At 36.5% G+C, this 23,293-nt stretch overlaps 1 protein-coding gene across 3 annotated transcripts; it reads left to right on the top strand.

The window, feature by feature from the left end:
* The first annotated feature begins 13,264 nt into the window (after positions 1–13,264).
* On the top strand, positions 13,265–22,078 carry LOC132059767 (uncharacterized). Of its 3 annotated transcripts, none has more exons than XM_059452542.1 (11): positions 13,265–13,535; positions 16,623–16,984; positions 17,403–17,561; positions 19,141–19,158; positions 19,279–19,359; positions 20,279–20,377; positions 20,568–20,660; positions 20,733–20,876; positions 21,004–21,111; positions 21,513–21,564; positions 21,652–22,078. In XM_059452542.1, exons 2-11 carry the CDS (start codon positions 16,655–16,657, stop codon positions 21,684–21,686), a joined length of 1,119 nt encoding a protein of 372 aa, XP_059308525.1. In that variant the 5' UTR covers positions 13,265–13,535; positions 16,623–16,654; the 3' UTR covers positions 21,687–22,078. The 3 variants fall into 3 exon arrangements, with proteins under 3 accessions (XP_059308525.1, XP_059308526.1, XP_059308527.1); XM_059452544.1 differs by having other exon boundaries at positions 13,271–13,535; positions 16,689–16,984; XM_059452543.1 differs by lacking the exon at positions 19,141–19,158 and having other exon boundaries at positions 13,267–13,535.
* The last annotated feature ends 1,215 nt before the right edge of the window (positions 22,079–23,293 follow it).

Raw genomic sequence — 23,293 nt, 5'->3', positions numbered from 1 at the left:
GATATCACAGTTGGTTCGCTCAGCCCTTTGGGTGCTGGGTGCCGACCACACCCCCCAACGTTGGGGTGTGACATACGAGGCCCCACTGGCAGGGATTTGGATAACAAGGGGGAGGGGAGAGTCGTTGTCCCCCGTATTTCCGATGCCGCACAAGTTTCAAGAGGTTTCGTAAACCCCAGGCATGGTTGGACACCGGGGGAAGGCTAAGACCAGGCCCCCTCCCAAAATTAGCTCATCCCCCACCAATGTAGCCTCAAGATAATAGGCAAATCCCAGGACCATAACATAACATAGTTGGCCATGTATATAAACACAAGATAACCAGAAGCAGACTGGCTCTAATGAGTATAGTATAAATAAATGCAAGTCAAGAACATATGACCACAAGTTAATCAAAAGCAAAATTTCAGGACATGGACATGAAATAGCAGGAGCAGAACCAAGTATGCACTCAATAGGATGAGCCAAGAGCAGACTGGAATAAAGAGGAAATAAGGACCAAAAATGCAGTCATGGGGGAAACAATGCAAACTGCAGCACACCAATGTAGGGCAGATAAAAACAAGGAACAAGGCATATGGCATGGATGAGACAACATGGGCTGTGATATGCAGATATGAGGTGGACAAGAACAAGAAATCAAAGCACCTAACCATAGAGGAACACACACAAAACTATAACACACAAGGGAGGTAAGCAAGTGCTAAAGCACATAACCATGAAGTGGACTAAAGAAGGTTACATCTTACGGATAAGAGGCACACAAAACAAGTTAAGGTGTGTGGACATGGCAGGGACAGAGGTAGCACTAGGACCCTTTTGTGTCTGAGTTGTCATGTTCAAGACATTGTATCATATAGAGGTAGTTAATACAGTTAGGACAAGCAAACAAGACATGGTCAATATAATTTGACATCCCGGTTTCGCACTTCTGCTAATCCCTTCCCTTTGTGTCTACTTAAACATATATGCACACTTGCTCTTTATTTAGTCAAGTCATCCATCACCCTAACAGTAAACTTAACTCTAACTTGGGGCTTCATTTGGTCTAGGAACAAAATCCATGTAGTCCCAAGGTTCTTTACAATGAACATACACCCCACAGGCCGTAGAAGTGCTATGGGGCCCTTTATCTGAAGGAAAGGTGTCATTAACCAAGCTAGGCCTGGTTTTCCCTTTCTCCTTTCTCCAAGGCACCTTTAAAAAGGCTCATCTTAGGTAATGTGGCCTTAGCTGACTTTCATCCCCCTTGTGATCATATGGAGACTTGTTTCTCAAATTATTCACAACTCAGAGTCCAATTCAAAAAGGTTTCAGGTATATATGTGCATCTAAGCAGACATAATCATTTAAACTAAGGTCATGATCATTTCTCAAACTCCTCTAGGCATCACTATGATAGTTCAGAGTCATAGCATGGGTCAACTCACCATTAACAGGTTACTCAGGCCTTTTTGACTTCACAGACTCACCACAAATAAGTCTACACTCCCTATAAGTAATGCCATGTCATAAGCCCCAATTCAAAATAGCCCTAAGGATGCACACAACCAAATTAGCAAGCAATAGTAGTTCAGCACATAGACAGAGCATTCTCATAGATGCAGAAAAGCCAAACCATCAAGTAATGACATTAACCATATAAGAAAGTCATCAGAATTTCAAATTAGAGGTACAAAACAAGTTTAGAGAGGACACATCAGTGGGTTTCCACCTTTGGGCATTACACTAATTCATTTCAGAAAAAGAGCCTTAGAAGAATTGGTAACTTAAGGCACACATTTAGACTTAGTGATTTTAGTTCACATCTCTTTTATAAATCACAGCATATAACAAACACATCTCTAACTAGGAAAATGTCAATCCACACATAATATACACTTAAGGCCTTCATTAAGATGGATTACAGAAGCATATTATGTAAGCAATCAGTCAAAACAGTCTTGGATCAATCTTAGTTCCTAGTAATGGTTCTTCAACTATTTAATCTAAGCAAATCTTTCAAACAAAAGTTTCTAGCATAGTCAGGTCCTCATAATCAAAGACTTCAATCATCATCACAAGGAGGCAAGTTCCAAGGTGCAAAGTACAGATGCATAAGTTAAGAAGAATTAGAATCCACATGATCATAAGTCAAAGCAAGTGGCAAGCAACAAGGTTATTACTCAGTCCCTCTATATTGGCTTGGATCACCACTAGTACACACCCCAATCCTACTTTCTTACCAAACACCTAACTCAAACATCAACAACACAGACAACCAATCACACCAGATTAAAATCTTTTTAGAAGACATAGTGAAAATACATGATTTAAGCTCTACAAGTACTGGCAGAACATTATTCAACTCTAGGTGTATCCCTTCCCAGATATAACTAAGCTTTCCTAATCCACCTGAGGTCCTTGTGTGTCTAGAACCATGAGTTAAGAAGCCTCGTGGTCCCAAAGGAAAGCAGACAGGCGGGGTTATCACCTCCCATTTACTTTTCCCCGAATCTCCTTCGCAAAAAAAGGATCCTGGGTTCCACTGGTCACTGCCTCCAGTTCATGCCAAGGCTCACCTTTTACTCTCCCAAGACCTTTCCTTCTTCTAACCTCATCCCCATACCCAAGTGACAACCACCAAAAGCCTTGGGATGGTTTAGAATGGCTTATAAATATCACAAGTCTACCATAATTAACTCATTAAGCCCTAGTTAAACCTTTAAGGTCTTATGGCTAAGTAACAAGCATGATCACCAAAACAATCCCACCACAAATACTTAGATGACAGTGGCACAGATTAATGTTCAAGACAATCTCAATCCAAAGCTCTAATCATGAAATGATTTTGTTCTTTACATCACACAGCACCTCAAAGCATATAGGTTCTCCTTCAGGACTAATTCACATATAATAAAGCAAGACAGAATCAAATACAACTCTCTTTAACTTTGCAGAAAATCCTAGACATCACCATTAGTCTTCTTCTTGGCCATGACTACTTATTCATTTTAAAATTTAAAGCACAACATTCAAAACAGTACAAAATAGTTATACAAAGGGACCTGGACAGTCTTGCACCAAGACTTCCCATTATTTCCCTTCTTCTTTTATCTTTTTAATTCTCAAGTTTTAGGTGATCAATCTTGGGAAAGATAATTTCTCTATATATAGCACACACATAGACTAATTCACACATGATAAAGCAAGACAGAATCACACATGATCAAGCTTTAGCACACACATATTTTATGTTAACCTGCCAACCTTTGAAGTTCTTTCTTAATGTCATTTTGAGAATCTGGCATCTCATCATTGAGTTAAATCCAGTACAACTACTGTCAACACTTAACAAACCTGTTTTTACTAGTTGGTTGGCCATTTTAGACAAAAGCAAAGATCATCTTAAGGCTGCCCTAGATCCACCTTTCATTAACAGTGTCAAAAGACCTTTCAAACTACCCAAATGCACTCTCATTCAAACAATATCATCAGAGATCAATTCAAAACAGGTCATAATAGTCACATATCTAGGCCAAGCTGTCATAATAATAAACCATCAACAAGTATGGGATTGATAAACCTTTAGCATAACTCATGGCAAAAATCATTGCTTAAACATCAAACTAAGCATAATACTAATACTAGACTACATTTAACTACACATATAGTACTCAACCACACCAAGCTATCACTAACATAGGCAGGAACTTTAAATAAAAGCAATAAAATAATAAATTGTTACCTTTTCTTTAGTGCAAACGGAGCAAGAATGGACTTGGAGCCTCCTTTGTGCTTCCAAAATCAAACTTAGCCACACAAAATACAGGACACGGAAAAGATACAAAATTTTAGAACTAGAAAAGACTCAAACCCTTTTAGTTAAAATCTAAATAACACTAGTGAAGCCTAAATTTCAAGTAAAACTCAAAGTTCAAGCCTCTTAAGGTTGTCCAACTTGTTTTAATGGTGAGGGATGGGGTTCTATTTATAGAACCCCAAAACTTGTCTCAAATCTTACAAAAACGATGTGGGACTTGTGGGTTTTCCACAAGTCTTAAGTTGAATTCAACCGTATACGGTCCAAATTGAAAGGAAACTACAATCAACAGCTCATTTTTACCTTAAAATCACTTTAAATCGACGATAAATAAAGAAATTGCAAGGATTGTACCTTAAGGGAGCGTTTGGACGGATTTTGTGGAGAAGGCGTATGGAAAAAGACGAAGCCATTAATGCTTCGTCCTCTCCTCTAATTTCCTACATTCTACACTCTATCTACGCTCAGACAGGACCAAGAAAAGATGGGGGTGGGGCAATAGTGGAGGCGGCGCTAGGGTTTTGCCAGCCGCCTCGCCTCTTTTCTTTTACACCAAGACCCCTAGGGTCTGTGAAGTGGGGAAATGAGGGGAGGGTATACGTATATCCTCCCCTTTAAATGCTATGTGGGCCGGGTCTGGTCCATTATAGACTGGGCTCGGTCCTATTTTTTAAAAAAATGAAGGGGCCTCTTTTTGACATACATATATATATATATATATATATATACACACACACACACACAACTGTATACATACGTATACATAGTGTATATGTAGGTATATATGAAGGACCAAAGATGCAGTCCCATAAATTGTCCAAGCTAAAAATATCAGTTATTAACCATGACATTTTAAGCATGATCAAATTAGGACGCATTTAATTTAAAACACGACTATTAAAACCATTTTTGCAGATATGGCCTCAATTGGCTTTAAAACTAAATGATTTTTTGCAATTATAACCTTTTATCTGGCTATTTTGCAAATATATCCTTGACTAACTTTAATCTAATTAATTATTTCAAATATAGCCTTACTTTGGTATTAATTAACCCATTAAAGCTAATTTGCGCTAATGACCTCAATTGGTTTGCCAATAGATTTGGTCATCTTAATTAAAGCCACTAGGAGGCTAAATTTGCAAAAATGACCCCAATCACCTTAAACTATGAATTGGTCAATTAAAATGTGGTCATTTATGTAAATTAAGTAATCAAAACCAATTTGCAAAACGACTCCTCTAGTTAACCAAATTAATTACCAAAACAATCTATTAGTTAAACAATTATGTAAACACACAGAATCAAAGGTTGAGGGGTAAAGTGGTCAATCCATTTAATTACTCAAATTACCTTGGATAAAAATAAGTTATTTATTAATCTATTTTTCCTTGATTCAACAATTAAGTAAACAATTATTCAAAATTGTTTTGGTTTTGATTAATTCAAATGAAATATTCCATAAATGTCATAAAATATCAATTAATTTTCACATAATTTATAATGCCATGAAAATCACTTTTATCAATTTAAAGAGGTAAAATATTGTCCTGAATAATTTTATAAAAAATATTTAGACTCATTTAAGATGCACAGCTCATTTTATTTGTTATCCAAGAACTCTGAGTAATTAAAATAAATTACGGGAGGTAAAAAATTAGGTGTCAACAAATAGTCTCAAAAATCATGTCTCAGGAATGGAAATAAAGGCATAATAAAGGACGAGTCTTCGGGCAGCGACCATCCTCGTGCTCACCCTAAAAGACTCGAATCAGTAACCTCGAAGATCAACCACGAGGAGTAGAAGTCTATCCCACCTGGTACTCTACATTCATAAAAGAATGCAACAAGTGCAGGTCGGTACCAACAACAAGTACTGATAGGTATCATAGGACAACTAAGACTAGCTAACGTATATAAAGATAACAAAGCAAGATAAACACATAAACTAACAAGTACAAGTCAACACGAATCTGTATCCATAATACAAGTCATCACCTATGTTATAGCATATAAACCAAACTGTGCCAAGTCTCAGTGTAATTAATCCAAACCAGTACAACACAATAGTATCACAACAAGTCATCATCTATGTTATAGCATCTAAGCCTAACTGTGCCAAATCTCAGTGTAATCAATCCGTACCAGTACATCACAATAGTATCACAACAAGTCATCACCTATGTTATAGCATCTAAGCCCAAATGTGTCAAGTCTCAGTGTAATCAATCCGAACCAGTACATCACAATAGTATCATAACAAGTCATCACCTATGTTATAGCATCTAAGCCCAACTGTGCCAAGTCTCAGTGTAATCAATTTGAACCAGTACATCACAATAATATCACAGCAAGTCACCAGAATCAAAGGTACAATAATGCAACAATGTATGTATGATGAATGCAATGCATATGCACCGTACGCATGTACTCCGATGATGGAACATCACATCTCGGCAAAGACAACCCATGGGGGACCCGCGAAGTCTATGTACCACTCGCTCCGGAAAGTGACCTCGGATCACGAGCACCCTCTCAATCTCAGCAAGAAACCTCGGGCATCGTACACTCATTTGTTCCCGAAAAGAAACCTCAGGCAACGTACACTCAGTTCGCTCCGGTAAATGACCTCGGATCACAAACTCTCATCTTTCTTTTACGCTTTCCGGTAGAAACCTCGGAGTCTACACTCCCTCACTTCCACCATCAGTACCATAACCCTGCAATATCAATGAATCATGGAAATGAGTATGAATACGATGCAATGTAATATCAACAACTAATTCTATCCCAAATAGTACCACCCAGGACACACAAGTAATATCAATAATAAGGTCACACAATAAGCCACAATGAAATTACAATCTCATCTCAATGTCGATCAAATAAAGTACCATAATATCATAGTCATGATATATCACTAGTCATAATTACCCAACGTCTTAACGTGGCAACGAGCCAATAAATAAATAGAACAAGATAAGTAAATCAATATAACGGGTTGGCTAGCCCCCAAATCATACAACAAGGCCGAACCTAAGACAATATCCAACCCAACTTCATACTCGAATATTTACATGAATTCTCCAACAATATCACTTAAACATACGCTTCGCTAATCGAAGTCGCACCATAAGGTAAACCATAACCTACCTGGAGAGCCAAACAGCAAAGTCTCTAATAATCAAATCTTAGTCTTTCCCTTCCTTTGAGCTACGAGATAATGGAAGTCTAAACATATCCTAATCATGAAATTAGAATAAAGAAGAACATCATTCAAGCCTTATTTCTGTTCAAGACCTAAATCCCAACCTATGAAATGAGGTTTATGAAGTAGTAAGATGGAATACGAAATCTATATGTATCAACATGAAATTAATGTTCTAGGTGATCAATTTCCATCAATTATAAGATAGGACAACTAACAAATCACTTAAATTTGGATTCTAGGCAAAACCCCCAAATTTGGGTATGAACCCAAACTTCCAATTCCATAAATTAGCTACTAATTAGGAAGGAATCATGCAATAGTAGATTCTAATCATCAATTCCATGCTTAATAAAGCTAATCCAATCAATAAATCAAGATTTAATAGCCTAAAATGAAGTACCCATTGAGCCCTCTTTTAATCCTCAAGCTTTTAATGAAACTAGCATGATAATGGATTCCTAAGGTGATAAAGTAATCATGGAATGGAAAGGAAAGTGAAAGGACTTACTACAATGATTTTTTCCCAAGAAATGCCTTGAAATGCTCCCAATAACTCAGTTTTCCGAATAGTAATGAATGACGGACTTAGGGCTTTTAACATTCGTTTAATGAATCTAACAGCCCGACACCGCTTCCGCGCACACTCTACCACTTCGGTGGTGCTACTGTGAAGGTCCTCTGACAGCTACAACAGTCCTGCCTCAAATCACTTGGGCGTTACAGCAGTAGGGTAACCACTACAGGGGTACCGGTGCCGCCATAGCGGACACCAGACACCAGAATTCCACCAAGTTTCACAATCTCAACCCGAAATTTGGACTATCACTCGAGGACATCTGCTCATATAACATATATGAAGAAATACATAAAAACACGCTACGAACGAGCTCGTGGCCTCGAAATTCCCAACGGAGATCTCGTTGACCGAGTTAAGTCCCGATACCTCAAAACTAACTTCCCAACCCAAGTCCTAAAATACACCCGAGCACATTGGGAATCGAACCAAATATACAGACAAGTTCTAAAGGACCATTCGGACCTCTCAGAATAGACAGATTCCCCGAAAAAGGTTCGTTTTACCAAAAGTCAACTTTGAGTCAACTCTTTTTCGCTTTAAGCCCGAATTTTCCAAAAAATCACCCAAAACATATCCAAATACCTCGAGAAGCATGTCAATGGTCCCCTCGGGTCAAACGTGAGCTAAATAAGCTCGGGGAAGGGTCAAAAGTACCAAAAAGACTATAACAATCAAATGGGTCGTTACAGGGTCATAGGTCTGTATATATATATATATATATATGCAATGCGTGAATATGATAAGAGTACATCCTGAACCTATCGTAGTGACGTAAGGTCGTTATACCTTCGAACATCGTTATGAGATAGCATTTTCATCAACAACTGACTCTATAAATCATACTGAATCTGAAGAAAGACTTACTGAAAACAACATTCTTGAACATGAATCAACATGATCATTATGGAGTAGCGTTACGTTTACGTTTCGTTCATAGGGATCATGCCAAAAGAAGGAAAGTTAGCCTTAACATACCTCAAGTCATCAACACAATCCCACAACGAATCTATCGAACTAGTGATCCAATCCTATAACAAAGGAAGGTATTTGCAAGCTTAGATGGTACTAGTATATCACATATATCAAATAATAAATTGATTCTAAAATGAAACGGACAACATTTCCCATATTTCTTAATCACCACAACACATCCAACAACCAATAATCAACACAACAACCTCATATGATGTTCTTTAAACTCATATCATCAATATTTAGAAATATACAATAGAGCAGCCAATATATGCTTTGCATAAGTCACTTATACACTTTCTTCTTCTAATTATACCAAATATAAATCCTCAATACAATATCAACACCAACTACTATCCTTACAACAAGGTTTTACCTTAAAAACATATTTACAACATGACTCATTTTAGATTATATCTCAACATAAACTCAAATTCATATTTGAACCTTTCTTCCAACTCCTTTCCTTCCAAACCTAGCATAACCATTATATAAACTCATAAACATGGAAATAAGTTGGAATCTTACCTCAAGAACTCAAAAAAACTTCAATTCCAAGATTACTTCACCTTGAAGTATCCTCCAAAGCTTCTATAAGAAGGAGAAACAAGCTTCAACAATACTTTGAAAACCTTTAGCACTTGATTCTCACTTTTAATCCTTGATTTCACTTGGGGGTTGATTACATATGTTGGAGAGGGTTCTAGAAGTGTTTGGGGTCTGAGGAAATGAGATAAAGATGATGGGTACGAAATATATATAAAAATAAGGCTGGTACTGACTTAAATCTACGGTCTACATTTACGGACCGTAAAAATTATACGATTCGTATAATTGGACCGTAAAATCCAATCAGTGGCTCACCCCCACTGTTATCAATTTACGGTGGGGGTTCAATCAAATATATGGTCCGTAAAAATCATACGGTTCGTATCCCAACCGTAAAACCCAACTTTTTCGAAACATAATCTCGTCGATTCATTTAACCTCTAATCCTCTCAACACATACTAAGCATGGACTTAAACACTTGTATACTCGAGATGAACATGTCTAATCTTATGAAATCTCAAAAATAATTCTATATCCCAAATCTATAACAACCAACTCACGAAGAAACTTAACGTATAAAAGTACAAGGTATAACACTTCCTTATTTTCCTAGTATAAGTAGTAGGATAAACATTTCATTAGACTTAGACTATTTTTTGATGAATGATATTTTGATACTCTATTGAGAGTTTGAGGGCTTGTTGAAGCCATTAATTGTGTGATTGTTGAGAGGATTGGTTACTTGGGAACTTATATTCCCTTGAGGTCATCCTAAGAGGATTGGTGCTTGTTTGTATGATAATTTGAGGTCTTAGTTATTATAGAACTTCGGTTTCCAATTAGTATCTCGCATTGTGTCATCCTATTTATCTTTACGTTATTCTTAATTTCTTGTTTCCGCGTATCCGTTCTTGTATCACCTTTGCATGGCTTTTACTCCTTATGACACTTACGGGATATCCTCTATAGCTTTAATCTCAGCCGTATTAACTTTGATCCCTTGTTTGAAACCAGAAAGCCAAGAAACTTACCAGAACCAACTCTGAAAGCGCATTTTTTTGGGTTCAACTTCATGTTATACTTTCGAAGTATTTTGAATGTTTCTTGCAAATGATTCAAATGGTTCTATGAATCCAGAGACTTGACAAACATATCGTCAATATAAACTTCCATTGCTTTTTCTACTTGCTCTTCAAACATGTGATTAACTAAACGTTGACAAGTGCACTGGTGTTTCTTAAACTAAATGGCATAAAATTATAACAATAAATTCCATATTTGATGATAAACGAAGTTTTCTCTTGATCTTCCGGATTCATCCTAATTTGGTTGTATCCGAAATATGTGTCAAGAAAACTCAGCATTTCGTGCCCAGCCGTAGCATCGATCATTCGATCAATGTGTGGCAAAGGGAACGAATCTTTCGACATGCCTTATTCAAATCTTGAAAATCTATCCACATTCGTAAATTATTTCATTTTTTAGTTACTACTACTACATTTGCTAACCATTCGAGGTATTCAACTTCCCAAATGGATCCTATGTTTAGTAACTTGGTTACCTCTTCTTTCATAAACCTCTTTTTTTGCTACACCGGTGTAAGCCTTGGATCCAAACTAAACTTGTGGGTTGTAATCTCCAGTGGAATACCTGGCATATCTAAGTGGGACCATGCAAAGCAATCGATATTAGCTTTAAGAAATTCAATTAATTTAAGTCTGAGCCCCGAAGATAATCTAGGCCCAGATATACCTTCCTTTCAGGACAGTGAATGAATAAGACTACTTGTTCAAGCTCCTCTATGGTGGAATTTGTGGCGCCAGAATCATTTGGTACCACGAATGTCCTCGGAACTTCATGTGAATCTGTTTCTTCTTCAACCTCCTCTTCTAAACGTTCCTTCTCTGGATCCGATTGTCAATGAAATTCGGTGCTTCAACTTCACGTGGCCCTGATTCCTATAATTGTTATTTATCCTTTTCTTTCTTCTTTCCTTCCCCCGATTACTGTTTCTCTTCTTCCGACTTTTTTTCTCTCCTACCGGTGTTTCTATGGCAAACAGTTCTTTCGCCACTGGCTACTCACCTCAGATCTGTATGATCCCTTTCGAGGTTGGAAACTTCAATAGCAGATGAAGCGTCGAAGGCACATCCTTCATGTCATGTATCCAAGGCCTTTTGAAGATCGCGTTATATCTCATGACACCATCTATGGCATAAAACTTTGTTTGTTTGATCATTCCACCTGCATTAATTGGTAGCACGATCTCATCTTTTTGTCGTTTCACTTGCCATGTTGAATCCGTTGAGAACTCTAGATAATGGTGTCATTTTGTCTAGCATCTCCAATTGCTCTATAATCTTCCACCGAACGATGTTGGTTGAGCTACTTGGATCAATCAAAATACATTTAATCTGAAAGTAATCAATAGGTACAGTAATTACTAGGGCGTCACTATGAGGGAGAGTGATGCCCTTCGCATATTCATTAGTGAACATGATCGCCTCTTCAGGCAAAAATTCTTGAGACCTTTTCTCCCTGGATATGGTCAACTTAGTCTTTTTCGCCCTCGTGAAAGCTGCTCCTGCAATCTCCGTACCACCTATGATCATGTTTATTACATGATGCGATGCGATCGGCTCTACCTACTTGTTTACTTCTCTGTTTTTGTTGTAATTGTCTTTGGCACGATCACTCAAGAATATCCTTGGGTGCCAACTTTTTATTAACCGAGCCACTTCATCTTGGAGGTGTCGACAATCTGCAGTTCGGTGCCCATGCGTCACCTGATTCACAAACTTTGAAGCGATTAGTGAAGTACTTGAAAGTAACAAAGCAATATCACAATTATCCTTAGCCCCACGGTGGACGCCAAACTGTTTACCCTCAAAAGGTACAGTTAAATTTGTATAATAGTTTAAAGGACACGTGGATTGATTTGTATGAACAATAATGATAATGTAAACGTCAAAGAAGAACAAGAATGAAATTAGGTAAATAGAAAGTAATAATATAACAAAATTAGCCTGGGTAGCCTGTGCTTGGAGGAATCTCTCAGTGAGGATGTTTCCAGATCGACTTCATGCCTTGAAGAACAGAGTGTAAGCCAAAACAAAAGTAAGAGAACAAGCTTATATTTTGCTAAAATGATAAAGTGTAAATTGTTAAGTTAGAATAACTTGTTAAGATAGAATTTGATGCCCTCTAACACAAAGGTTAGGCTCCTTTTATAGGTATGAATTTAGGAGCCCAAGGGCATGAATCGCTCCTTCTTAATGTACATTAATGATCAGTAAATGGCCTTTAATTGAAATGGCATAACGTGAGGTTGAGTATCTGGACCGGATACGTAACGTCTGATACCCATAATTGTTCGCAACAATTCATCTAGACTCTTTCCTTCGGTTGCGCGTAGGAAACTTTCTTCGAGTTCTCGACTCAACCTCTTCAGTAACCGATTCCGCTTGCCACTTGTCAACACCAGATCTTGCCACATGTCATGTCGTTTGTAACCTATACAATGCTACCTTTATATCTTTTACATCGCGATCATGACAACAACTGAGCAATCGTACCGAAGGATACTTGCACCTGAAAAAGTGCGATATAAAATATGCTGAGATGGTGCAGAAACTCACTCGTGCCATTGAGGTCTCAATCCCAAATCATACCAACAAGTTCAAAACGATATTGTTGACTTACAGAAGGCCTCAAAATATGATTTGAAATACAAATGTTCAAAATGAGAGGTTAAGTTGTTACATTCTCCCTAATTAAACTAAAGTTCATCCTCGAGCGAGTCCAAAAATGTACCTGAGGTCTCAAAAGTTGTGGGTATTTGTTCTGAATGTCCTCATACGCTTTCCAAGTAGCTTTCTTACTCTAATGGTTCCCCCAAAATACTTTGACTAAAGGAATCTTCTTCAACCTCAACAGGTCGACCTACCTGCTCAAAATAGCTATTGACGTCTCCTTATATATCGATTACAACTATATAACATCAAATAACCATATCTTTTTCACAATTCATGTTAATTGAATCACATTTTTTTTTTTTTTGAAGAAAAAATATTTCCAAGACACATTTTACAACGTGCCAAACACAATTAAAATAGATAGAACAATATTTTTGTTCTACAAGAAAGAAAAAGAAAAACATGAACTTGGACCGGACCGGAGTCAGTTTCCACAAACCGGTAACACGCACTCAACATTACTTACCTGTTGAAAATTAAAAGAGTATCTACCCACCCCCGCATAACCCCGCACCCCATTAACCACACCCTACACTAAAGGCTATCTACCCACCCAATCCATTAACCCACCCCCAACCCTAACCCCAACTCCAACCCCCCTTCTCTCACGCTCCCTACCCGAAGGGCTGGCTACCCAAGATTGGTGCATTTTCATCTTGAAATTTACGGTATGCTTGTCTTTGTTAGTGAAAGACTCCAATTTTACTGACCCCAATTTGATTTTTTTCCTGAAAATTAGGGTTGTAATTTCGTTTATCATTTTCCACTTGTCAATGTAACTGAACCCATTTAGAGCTTTCTCTTTGGGTGTGTTTGGTATGACAGAAAATGTTTTAAGAAAATATTTTCTCAAAAATAAGTAATTTTCTTGTATTTGGTATGCAAGTTGAAAAGTATCTTTACATATATTCAAAACAAACACTGAGGTTTTTGAATTAGGAGTGCAACTTCTAGTCGTGGGGTAAGTGGGATGAGAAGTTGGGGTAGGCTGCCGGGGGGCTGGGGGTTGGGGAATTGGGTGGTGCGGGTTGGTCGGGGTGGGGGCTTGGTGGGGGTGGAGGGGTTGCGTGGGTGGGTGGTGTGTAGATGTGGTGGGTGGGAAGGTGGGGGGGGGGTGGTTAATGGTAGGGGATGGGGGGGATAGGGGTGGGTCGGATGCGTTGACGTGTTTTTATTTATTCAGAAGATATTTTTCGTCAAATTTTGAAGAAAACATTTTCTCGTATTTTGAGGAAAACATTTTCCATCAATACCAAATAACACCTTTTGTCTTTTCCAATTTGATGGACAGATTGGAACTTTCACTCTTAGAACTTTTCTATGTCTTTGTAGTTAAGATCCACGTGTTTTGAGAATTAGAATGTGGGAAAAGATAGCTTTCTAGTGATGGAATAATATTCTTCCTAAATTCAACTATTAAGCTGTGTTTTGCTATTTCTTTGTTTTAAACTTAAGGTTGTAAAAGAAAAAAATGTTCTGTATGTTTTCAGAAGGGAAAAGAACTGGAGTAATATAAAAACAGAATGAAAAGGGTGTTCTATATATATATATATATATATTGCTTCAAACAATGAAAACTAAGCTGTTGTATGTAATACATAAACCTTTAGAAAAAGTATATGCACGTGGTCTTTACACCAGGTCAATAAATATAGAAGATGACCAACAATGGTTGTGGCATTGTGTCGGGATGAATAAGATCCCTCCACCCTTAATCAAAGGTCTCATGTTTTATCTTGGGTATGAAAAAAAATAATGTTAGGAAGCGTTTTCACTTTAAATGGGCCTTACGCGGCGCGAATTTGGATTAGTCAAGGTCCCTATGCGAGTATTAAACATTGGGTTGGAAACCAAAAAAATAAATAATTATTGTAGATGTTTCTATTTTTTTTTTCTTAAACTTAAAAACTTTCAATCCAATACTGGTTAATTAAAATGTTTTTTGCACATGATATTAACTAATTACTTTGTTAGGGGTGTCAAATGGGCTGGTTGGACTGAGAATATGTCGCTCGGACTCTCCAAAAATGATGCGGCACCCGTGTCGGATCCTTAAAAAATGCACTACTTTTGGAGGATCGGACACGCACCCGTGTCCATTTTCGAAGAGTCCTAGTAACATAGGCTGAGATTGGGCAAGTCAAAATGGGCTGAGTTCATAAATGGGTTGGGCTAAGATTAGCCCAAAAGTTATTTGGGCTGAAATGGGCTAAAAATGGGCTGGGTCATGACTCGCCCAACTTGACCCAGTTTCTTGAAGGGTCTATTTTCTAGGAAAACATTTTTCTGGAAAATATTTTCGCGGAAAACATTTTTCGTGGAAATTATTTTCGAGGAATACATTTTCTATAGAAAATATTTTCGAGAAAAACATTTTTCGTGGAAAATATTTTCCTTCATATCAAACACACCCCAAACTAATAGGAGTAACATCCATGATCCAAGGAAAGTGAATACATAGAAAAAATAAAGTAAATCTCAAACAATAAACTCAAATTAAAGTAAATCTTAAAAATGGGCTAGTACTGGGCTAAGTTGGAAATCACTTTAAAATGGGTTATATTGGGTTGGGCTAAAATAACAATTTTTTTTTTTTTTTTTTGAAACTAGTAACTGAGCCCAATACAAAATTATCTTGAGCCCAACCCATAAAATTTTGGGCGGGTTGGGCTGGCAATCATCTTTTGGGCCATATTTGACACCCCTATACTCTGTTCACTTTTACTTGTCCCGTTTACGTTTTGCACTCCATTTAAAAAATATTAATTAATTGTTCGTTGTACTAAATTATCCTTATTAATGGTACTTTAGAAATCTAAATTTGACTGCCTCCAATTAGATTGGGAAATGGTTATTTAGTGATAGGAGTAAAATTGAAAACAAAATTAATTCTCTCTCGGTTTACTAAAGTGGACAAGTTTTTAGTATACCGGACAAGTAAAAGGGAACGTAGGGAGTAATATTTATTCACTTATTTTTATACCCTTGACCCATGTAAATAAGTAGTATTACGTATCCGTCATAAAATATGAAAAACAATATTTAAAATATTAGAGTTAAACACTTTAAAATTCATACTCACTCCGGTCCATATTATATGGTGCTTTTACTTTGGGCACACCCCTAGAAAGTAAGAGGTGCTTTTACTAAATTACCCTTAATTAAAAAGTACCTATTTAACATGGCTTCTTGCTTATGTAAAAAATCACTTATCTAAATAAGGGTAAATTTGAAAAAAAATAAAAAAATTAATACCTTCTTGTTTATCAAAAAAATCATTTATTTGGACAAAATGTAAGCTAAAAACATCATATACCAGAGGGAGTACTTGTAATTATGCATCTACTTGATGCTTTTCTAATGAAATATCTTACTTTATAAAATAAAAAAAAAATCATATACCAGAGGGAGTAGCAAGGACTCATAATCTCAGAAAGAAAACAGTAATAAATAAACTTAACTCTCCTTAATTTGTGAGTAAGATTTTTTAGTTAAATTTAACTAAACTTGTGTGAGGAAATGTTCAAAAAAAAAAACTTGTGTGAGTTAAATATTTTCCTAACTCTTGGTGAGCTGTGTACTGGAATTCTCACTTTGTAATGTGTTTATAGAAGCGGAATACAGAAGAAACTGGCTGAATAATTCAGCGTTTTCTTTCCTCTATTCTCTGCTCACAAAATGAATGGTTTAGGGAAGTCAAATGCATACATATTGTATCAGTTGAATGAACAAAATGATTTTTTTTTCTTTTCCAGAAACTGGTAGAGTCTGAGGGAGGCCCTGTGTAATGAACGTCTTGTTTAATGCATGTTCTGCTGCAGTATTAACAAGGACTAGCAGTTGTGCTGTGAAGAGTTCAATTGGTGCATTTCCAACTCTTTCATGGAAGACAGGTGTTGGACATAGAAAAGTTGATTTCGACTTGTTTTTTAAGCGAATTTGCGTTCGCTGCTATTCATCCAAAAAGTCTAGTGGGGATAGTTCTTCTAGCTCACAGAAGTCTGATCCTACTCCAAAAATGAAGGAAGATAGAGATGGTTTCTTTGTTGTTAGGAAAGGAGATCTTGTTGGAGTCTACAAAAACTTGAGTGATTGCCAGACTCAAGTCGGATCCTCGGTAACCACTATTATCTCTCTCATTTATTGAATGTTTCTATTGTTCTTGGAGGATTGCTAATTTGGAGAAAATACATATAAATACACTGCTATAGTAAAGCTAGTGGTTCTTTTTTTTTTTTTTTTGATGAAGTAAAGCTAGTGGTTCTTTCTTTCTGTGCTAGAACCTTGTTTATCCATAATTGACCTGAATTATTTACCAAAACTTCAGTCAAGTGTGTTTGCTCTACTTTGATAACAGTCTAGGAAATCCCTCGTGAGTGTATGACAATTAAACTAATGTGTCTCCAGGACGTCATTCTTTGGTCTAATTACTGCTGTAAACATTGGTCTTTCAAGTATCAATGAAATCATGAAAGATAGTTTAAGTAAGTTGAATGTGTTCACTTGCAATGAACTAATCAGTGTTTTTCTGGCAGATATGTGATCCCCCTGTAAGTGTGTATAAAGGCTATGCGATGCCTAAGGACACAGAAGAATATCTGCTCTCTTGTGGGCTTAAAAATGCTCTTTACTCTATCAGAGCTGCTGATCTCACTGAAGATCTCTTTGGAGCCCTAGTACCATGCCCTTTTCAGGTAACCCAATTCCTGAGATCTACCATTTATTTTAATGGTTAAGTACTCTTTTTACGAGGTTTCCACCAAGATCAATCTGATCTATATTTTGATTAACAAATTCTGTTGTGAGGTTGATGTGAAATAGATCTTAATGTGCAAGTTTCCTTGTCAGAACTACTTGATACTAGAAAATTTCGTTTCCACTTGATTGTTCAGATCATCACTGACCATACAATCCTAAAAAGCTGAAATTCTCCTATGTTGGCTGCTGGAACTTCAAATAAAGGCAAAAGCAGTTAGTTGAAGAATCCCTGAAACTCTCATGTATTTATGGAAACCAAGATCTGGAAAAAAGTCCACGATACGCATAGCTGATTTTGTATCTTGTGTCCAAAGCAGAGTTGTGAAAGGCGAGCGCCTTCTCGCCAAAGGCGATAGGCGTGGCGAGGCGTGGCTCTGCCGCCTTTTATGGCTGTGGTGACGCCACCTTCAAAAGGCGCGCCAAAGGCGCTAATGGCGCCGAGGCGAGGCGCCAGTGAAGGCGAGGCGACAGTGGGTTTTAAAAAAAAAAAAAAAAAAAAAAAGAGTAAAGCAATTAAAAGAAGTTGAAGACTTAAATGAAACTTATTATCAAAAGAAAAACAGCGGCTAGGGTTTTTTTTGCCTCCTCTCTTCTCCTTCAAGCTTTTCAGGTACGCTCTCTCTTTCTCTTCTTCTTCTTCTTCTTCAGTTCTTCTTCTTTCTTCCTCCTCTGTTTCCGACTTCTGCTTCTTCTTCAGTTCTGCTTCTTTTTTTCCGGCGACTCCTCCTTTGTTTCCGGCGACTTCTGCATTTTTTTTTTTCCTTCTTCTATTCTCTTCTTCTTTTTCTGTACGTTTTTTCTCCTCTGTTTTTTTCTTTTTCTATTGAAGATCTTGAATTTGAATAGACTTCTAGTATTGCACTATTGCTTGAATTTTAGTATTGCTTGTCTTATCACTTATGAAGTGTTGAGTCATTCAAGTTCTAGACTTTTAGTATCTACTATCTACTTTTAATTTTTGAATTGAAATATTTGCTAATATGTTATTGCTAGTGAGATTTTGATTATTTATATATGCAATTAAATATTTTAATTTTTTGGTATTCATTGGTGCCGCACTTCAAAAAGGTGCGCTCGCCTTAAGGCGAGGCAGGCCCTTGTCGCCGCGCGCCGTCCAAAACACTGGTCCAAAGAGTTAGGAATAAGAACAGTGATAGTTTCCAAATTTTATATTGCACTTCACTTGATCAACAAATGGTACTCTCAAAAAGGGGGAAAAAAAAAAAGAAACTGAGTTTCATTGCATTACGTTATGCTTGGTATACATATTTAATTTCTTCTTCTTCTATGTTAACATAATCAAGATAGATCATCTCTACATGCACTTGATGCATTAATTGTAGGTTTGTACTCTACCCAAGTTAATTTCCTGTATGATGTGACATTCCTGTTTCATGTGGTAATTCAATAAACATTGGCAGAAAAGATCCTAAACTTTCTCCAATCCTCTATTTAATATTCTCTTATCTTCTTTCTGTGTGTATGTTCCTCATGTCACTCTTTGGCAATAATAAGCACATGATGGTCAGTCAGGTGAGCTGCTTGTGATCGTAAAGGGTGCAATTGCCAGAAAATTACACATCCTTCCTCTTTTAGTTTTTCCTTTCTTTTTTGATTGGTCATACTAATTTATTAGCATTTCATTACTTGCAGCAACCTTCTTCTTCAAAAGGTGGGATGCCTGAACATATGCCAAAGAAGAGGTCACAGGATGTAATGTGGTCAGAATATTCGGTATTTTTTCTCTTATAAGTAGATTTGCCTTTTAAAGTTAAAAATTTTGAGTGTTATTTTGTTCGTATCATTCTGTTATACCTGGGACACCTTTTAAGAGACAAGTGGTAGTGCCATGTGGTTGAATATATCCAGCAAGCCAGCTCTAGTTATGAGGAAGATTATTACAAATGGATACGGTTATGGTACATGTTAAATATTTTATTTTTGAGATTATATGTGCATGAGCCTGTTGTTTTCTTCTGTTGATAAGAGAAATGTTTTTATGAAGGTTGATAAAACATGTTTATTTCTTTCTTTCTATTTTTAAGGGCCTAACTAAGATTTGCACAGCTTTGCGATGTTAGAAGGTCATGCTTGCTTAGTTTGTCTATCTCTCTTTTTTTTGTCTAAGAAAATTTAAAAATTGGACCATTCAAGATTAAGCTATATAAATCACTGGAGATTGTATAGTTCTGTGGCCGATGTTGAGAAACAGGGATTTAAGAAAATTAGGAGCTTTAGTGATCCTTGATACTGGGATGGGGAGGGTAGTTTTTAACGGCCATGGGAGATTGTTGTTACGTTTTTTCTTTTTGAAACTGGTAACTGTAGGGAGATTGTTGTTACTTCTCTTTAATTAGAGTTGAAGAGCAGGGATTTAGCTAAAAGATTTTGTATGTACTTGCCATCCATCAAAAGGAACGCTTAGTATTTTGTAAAATTGCAACATTTTGTACATGAAGTACATAGAGTTGCAATTGTTGATTGATGTTTATTTGTAAACTCTTCTGTCATAGTGAACTGTGTTCTTCTATCCACGTTGTAGAAAGGTAGTTTATACATGTTTGGCTTAAAGTAGTACAATAATGGTTTGCTGTATTCTCTGCCCTTAATGTGTTTGGAAACTACTTGTTTATTTGGCCATGTTCGTTTGCAGGATGCTGTTGGATCAGCAGCTATTTCAAATGATTCCGTAAGAAAGCATGTCAAGTTAGATGATCATAAGGGTGACCAAGTTCTAGCTCTACCATCTGGTGTGAGTGGCTGTTAAGATGATGGCTGATTGTAAAACATAAATGCTTTCTATAATTAAATTAACAAAGCAAACTGGGCTATCAAATGCAAAAATCTTAATTTACTAAATTAATTGTGAAAAGTGAACTCTTTTATGAATATTGGTTTATGGTATTGTGTGCAAAGAACCTTATCATTGTTATTGTCAGCAGCGATCGTGTACTCTTGAATTTGATGGTGCTTCAAAAGGAAATCCCGGACTAGCTGGTGCAGGAGCTGTACTGCGGGCTGATGATGGCAGTTTTGTAAGTCACTAACTTTCGGATTTTGTCTCTTTTTTTCTTCAAGCTTATGATTTACATCCTTCCAAATAAAAGATCTGTAGGCTACGTGAAGGTTTAGGAGTAGCAACAAACAATGCTGCTGAATATCGAGGCATTATTTTGGGATTGAACTATGCAGTTAGCAAAGGGTTTACAAGTATTCGCGTTCAGGGTGACTCCAAACTTGTTTGTATGCAGGTTAGTTTTCAAGTTGGTTTTTCTATTTACTAGTTTATTCTAAGCAGTATGATTTCTTAGTTTCATTCTCTCCTTTTTAAAAATCCGTTTGATATTTGAATTCATCAAAGTGTCTTTTGTCAAACAGATCCAGGGCCTATGGAAGGTTAAAAATCAAAACATCTCCACTTTGTATGAGCAGGCAAAACAACTGAAAGATAGGTTTCTTTCTTTCCGGATCATTCATGTCCTTCGGGTAATTCTGTAAATCATCTCTTTTCTTTCCTCATGATCTGCATAAATTTTCATGGGATGATAACATTTTTGGACCGCTCAAAAGAATAATAGAGAGCAAATTATAGGCTTTGTATATTAATTATAAACATACATATAATATACATGTTATATACAAAAAATATACATAATCAGGGTATAGGTTTTGTATATTTTGGTCAATGCCTGTAACAACAGGCCAAAAGTGAAAAGAGACCCTTTTTCATTCTATGTTGTTGTCCATATATATGAGTCACATGCTTTCTGTAAAAATAAAAGCCCAAACAGCATATTACATGCCTTATTATTCTTTTGGAATTTACCTATGAGTATTACCTTGCCGGTTTTTGAGGATTTAACACATTGCAAACTCTCTTTTAATAGGAGTCAAACTCTGATGCAGATGCTCAGGCGAACTTGGGTGTTGCACTTGCTGGTGAGAGTTAAAACTTCGTTGTAGACCTGGACTCGGTCATTTCATGTCTGTCATCGATGTTTTATCTAACTTCATGTGTTAATGCAGATGGTCAAATTCAGGAGGAGATCATAGAGAAATGACAAAAAGGCACTTGAAAATGACTTCAAAGTCCATGGCAGGAAAATGTAGTAATGGTACAGACAACGAATTCTACGTGCTAACCACTAAGATTCATAGTTTCTCAGGGTAAAAATTTCCTATTTTGCCAATACCACCAACCTTAAAGGAGTATACTAATATTGTTCATTGTTTAATGGATTAATGTTATTGCAATTGTGAACTATGTAAATTTAATTAGGGATGGGATCATAACTGGCACCAGCACCAAGTGTTACTAATCGTTGGCTCTTTTAATCAAGTGCAAAACAATTGATGCAAGTCATAATATGTGATTTGTCATTATTGTAACAGAACAATTGTTTTCTCATCTTTCACTCCTTAATCTACTGCGGAGACACGTTAATTATTTGTATCCCAATATCCCATGTCTAATTTCTTTCTATCAATTTGATAAGTTTGCGTTCTTCTTAATTAATGCAATTTCATGGTTGCATTGCATTTATTGTACGGTTCTTTTGAGCATAAGCTGATCGATACTCCCTCTCTCCCAAAATAGTTGTCACGTATCATTTCTCAAGAGTTGATATGACTAATTTTTGAAGCGAAATTAAATTAGATTGATTTAATATTATTAAAAGTTGGATATTCAAAAATTATACAAAGATTACTATTAGTTGTAATTCTTCTCATATTAATATGGTGAAAATATATTATAAAAATATTGATTAAAGTTCTTGTAGTTTAACTCTCGAGAATCAAAACATGACAAGTATTTTGGGTTGGAGGGCGTAGTAGATTTTTGTTGATGCAGGTTATATGATTCTGGTTTAAAATAAACTATTGTTGAAAATTGCAACTATCTGAGAATATCATTCATCCATTAGTCGTTAAAATTTTGATACGCAGACTGCACAGATTCCTTGCGTTTGGTGATATGAGCATCCAGTTTCCATTCGATTCGATAAAACATTATACTTGAATTCTCTGGAGCTTCAGCATTAATAAGGTTTCAATAGACATTGAAGTGTATCACGCAACATCCATGATTACCTATTTCTTTGATTGATAAAATTGCTCTGTTAATATTACTATTAGTACAACAAGAATCAAGCCTCAATTTTAAAGCTATGAATCCTCGCTTTTCATTTATCTAACCGTAAAAGTTCTCTACATCTTCTGCAGACATATTAGTGATACAGCAATGATTGACTATATCGACATTGTAGCGCTAAACTAGATTTACCAGCGGAGAGTTGGAAATCAACATAACGAAAAGAAGAAAGAATTCAAAAAAAGATGAGAGATTGCTCTTGTGACTTACTAGATGAAATTATGAGCTTGCTAAATATTACTTCGGTTTATCATTTGCTCTGGGGCCTTGGTTTCCAAATACTAGATTGGTAGCTCCAAGAACCTAGTAATTGTTCCACTACATTATGTGAAGACAATGTTGCTTGAACATAATTCAATTGAAAGGATCATACATTGAAGGTGAAGCAGAACGGGATATGTTTCGCGGAAAATTATTTTCACACATAATCGTCAAAGAATGGTGAAAATATATTCAAGAAATTCAAGTGACAAGTTAGCAGATTTATTAACTAAGGTATTATCAATCTCAACATTT

The sequence above is a fragment of the Lycium ferocissimum genome, chromosome 6 (genome assembly GCF_029784015.1).
Source record: "Lycium ferocissimum isolate CSIRO_LF1 chromosome 6, AGI_CSIRO_Lferr_CH_V1, whole genome shotgun sequence".
Classification (NCBI taxonomy): domain Eukaryota; kingdom Viridiplantae; phylum Streptophyta; class Magnoliopsida; order Solanales; family Solanaceae; genus Lycium; species Lycium ferocissimum.
This window is presented reverse-complemented; position numbering and strand designations above follow the sequence as displayed.

What these genes read in the sequence shown, in the direction of transcription:
- LOC132059767 (XM_059452542.1), top strand. Translation starts at nt 16,655, where the DNA reads ATGAACGTCTTGTTTAATGCATGTTCTGCTGCAGTATTAACAAGGACT. An exon ending in TTCTAGCTCTACCATCTGGT is followed by an intron (nt 20,378 to 20,567) that starts GTGAGTGGCTGT and finishes TATTGTCAGCAG; the next exon opens with CGATCGTGTACTCTTGAATT. An exon ending in GGGCTGATGATGGCAGTTTT is followed by an intron (nt 20,661 to 20,732) that starts GTAAGTCACTAA and finishes TCCAAATAAAAG; the next exon opens with ATCTGTAGGCTACGTGAAGG.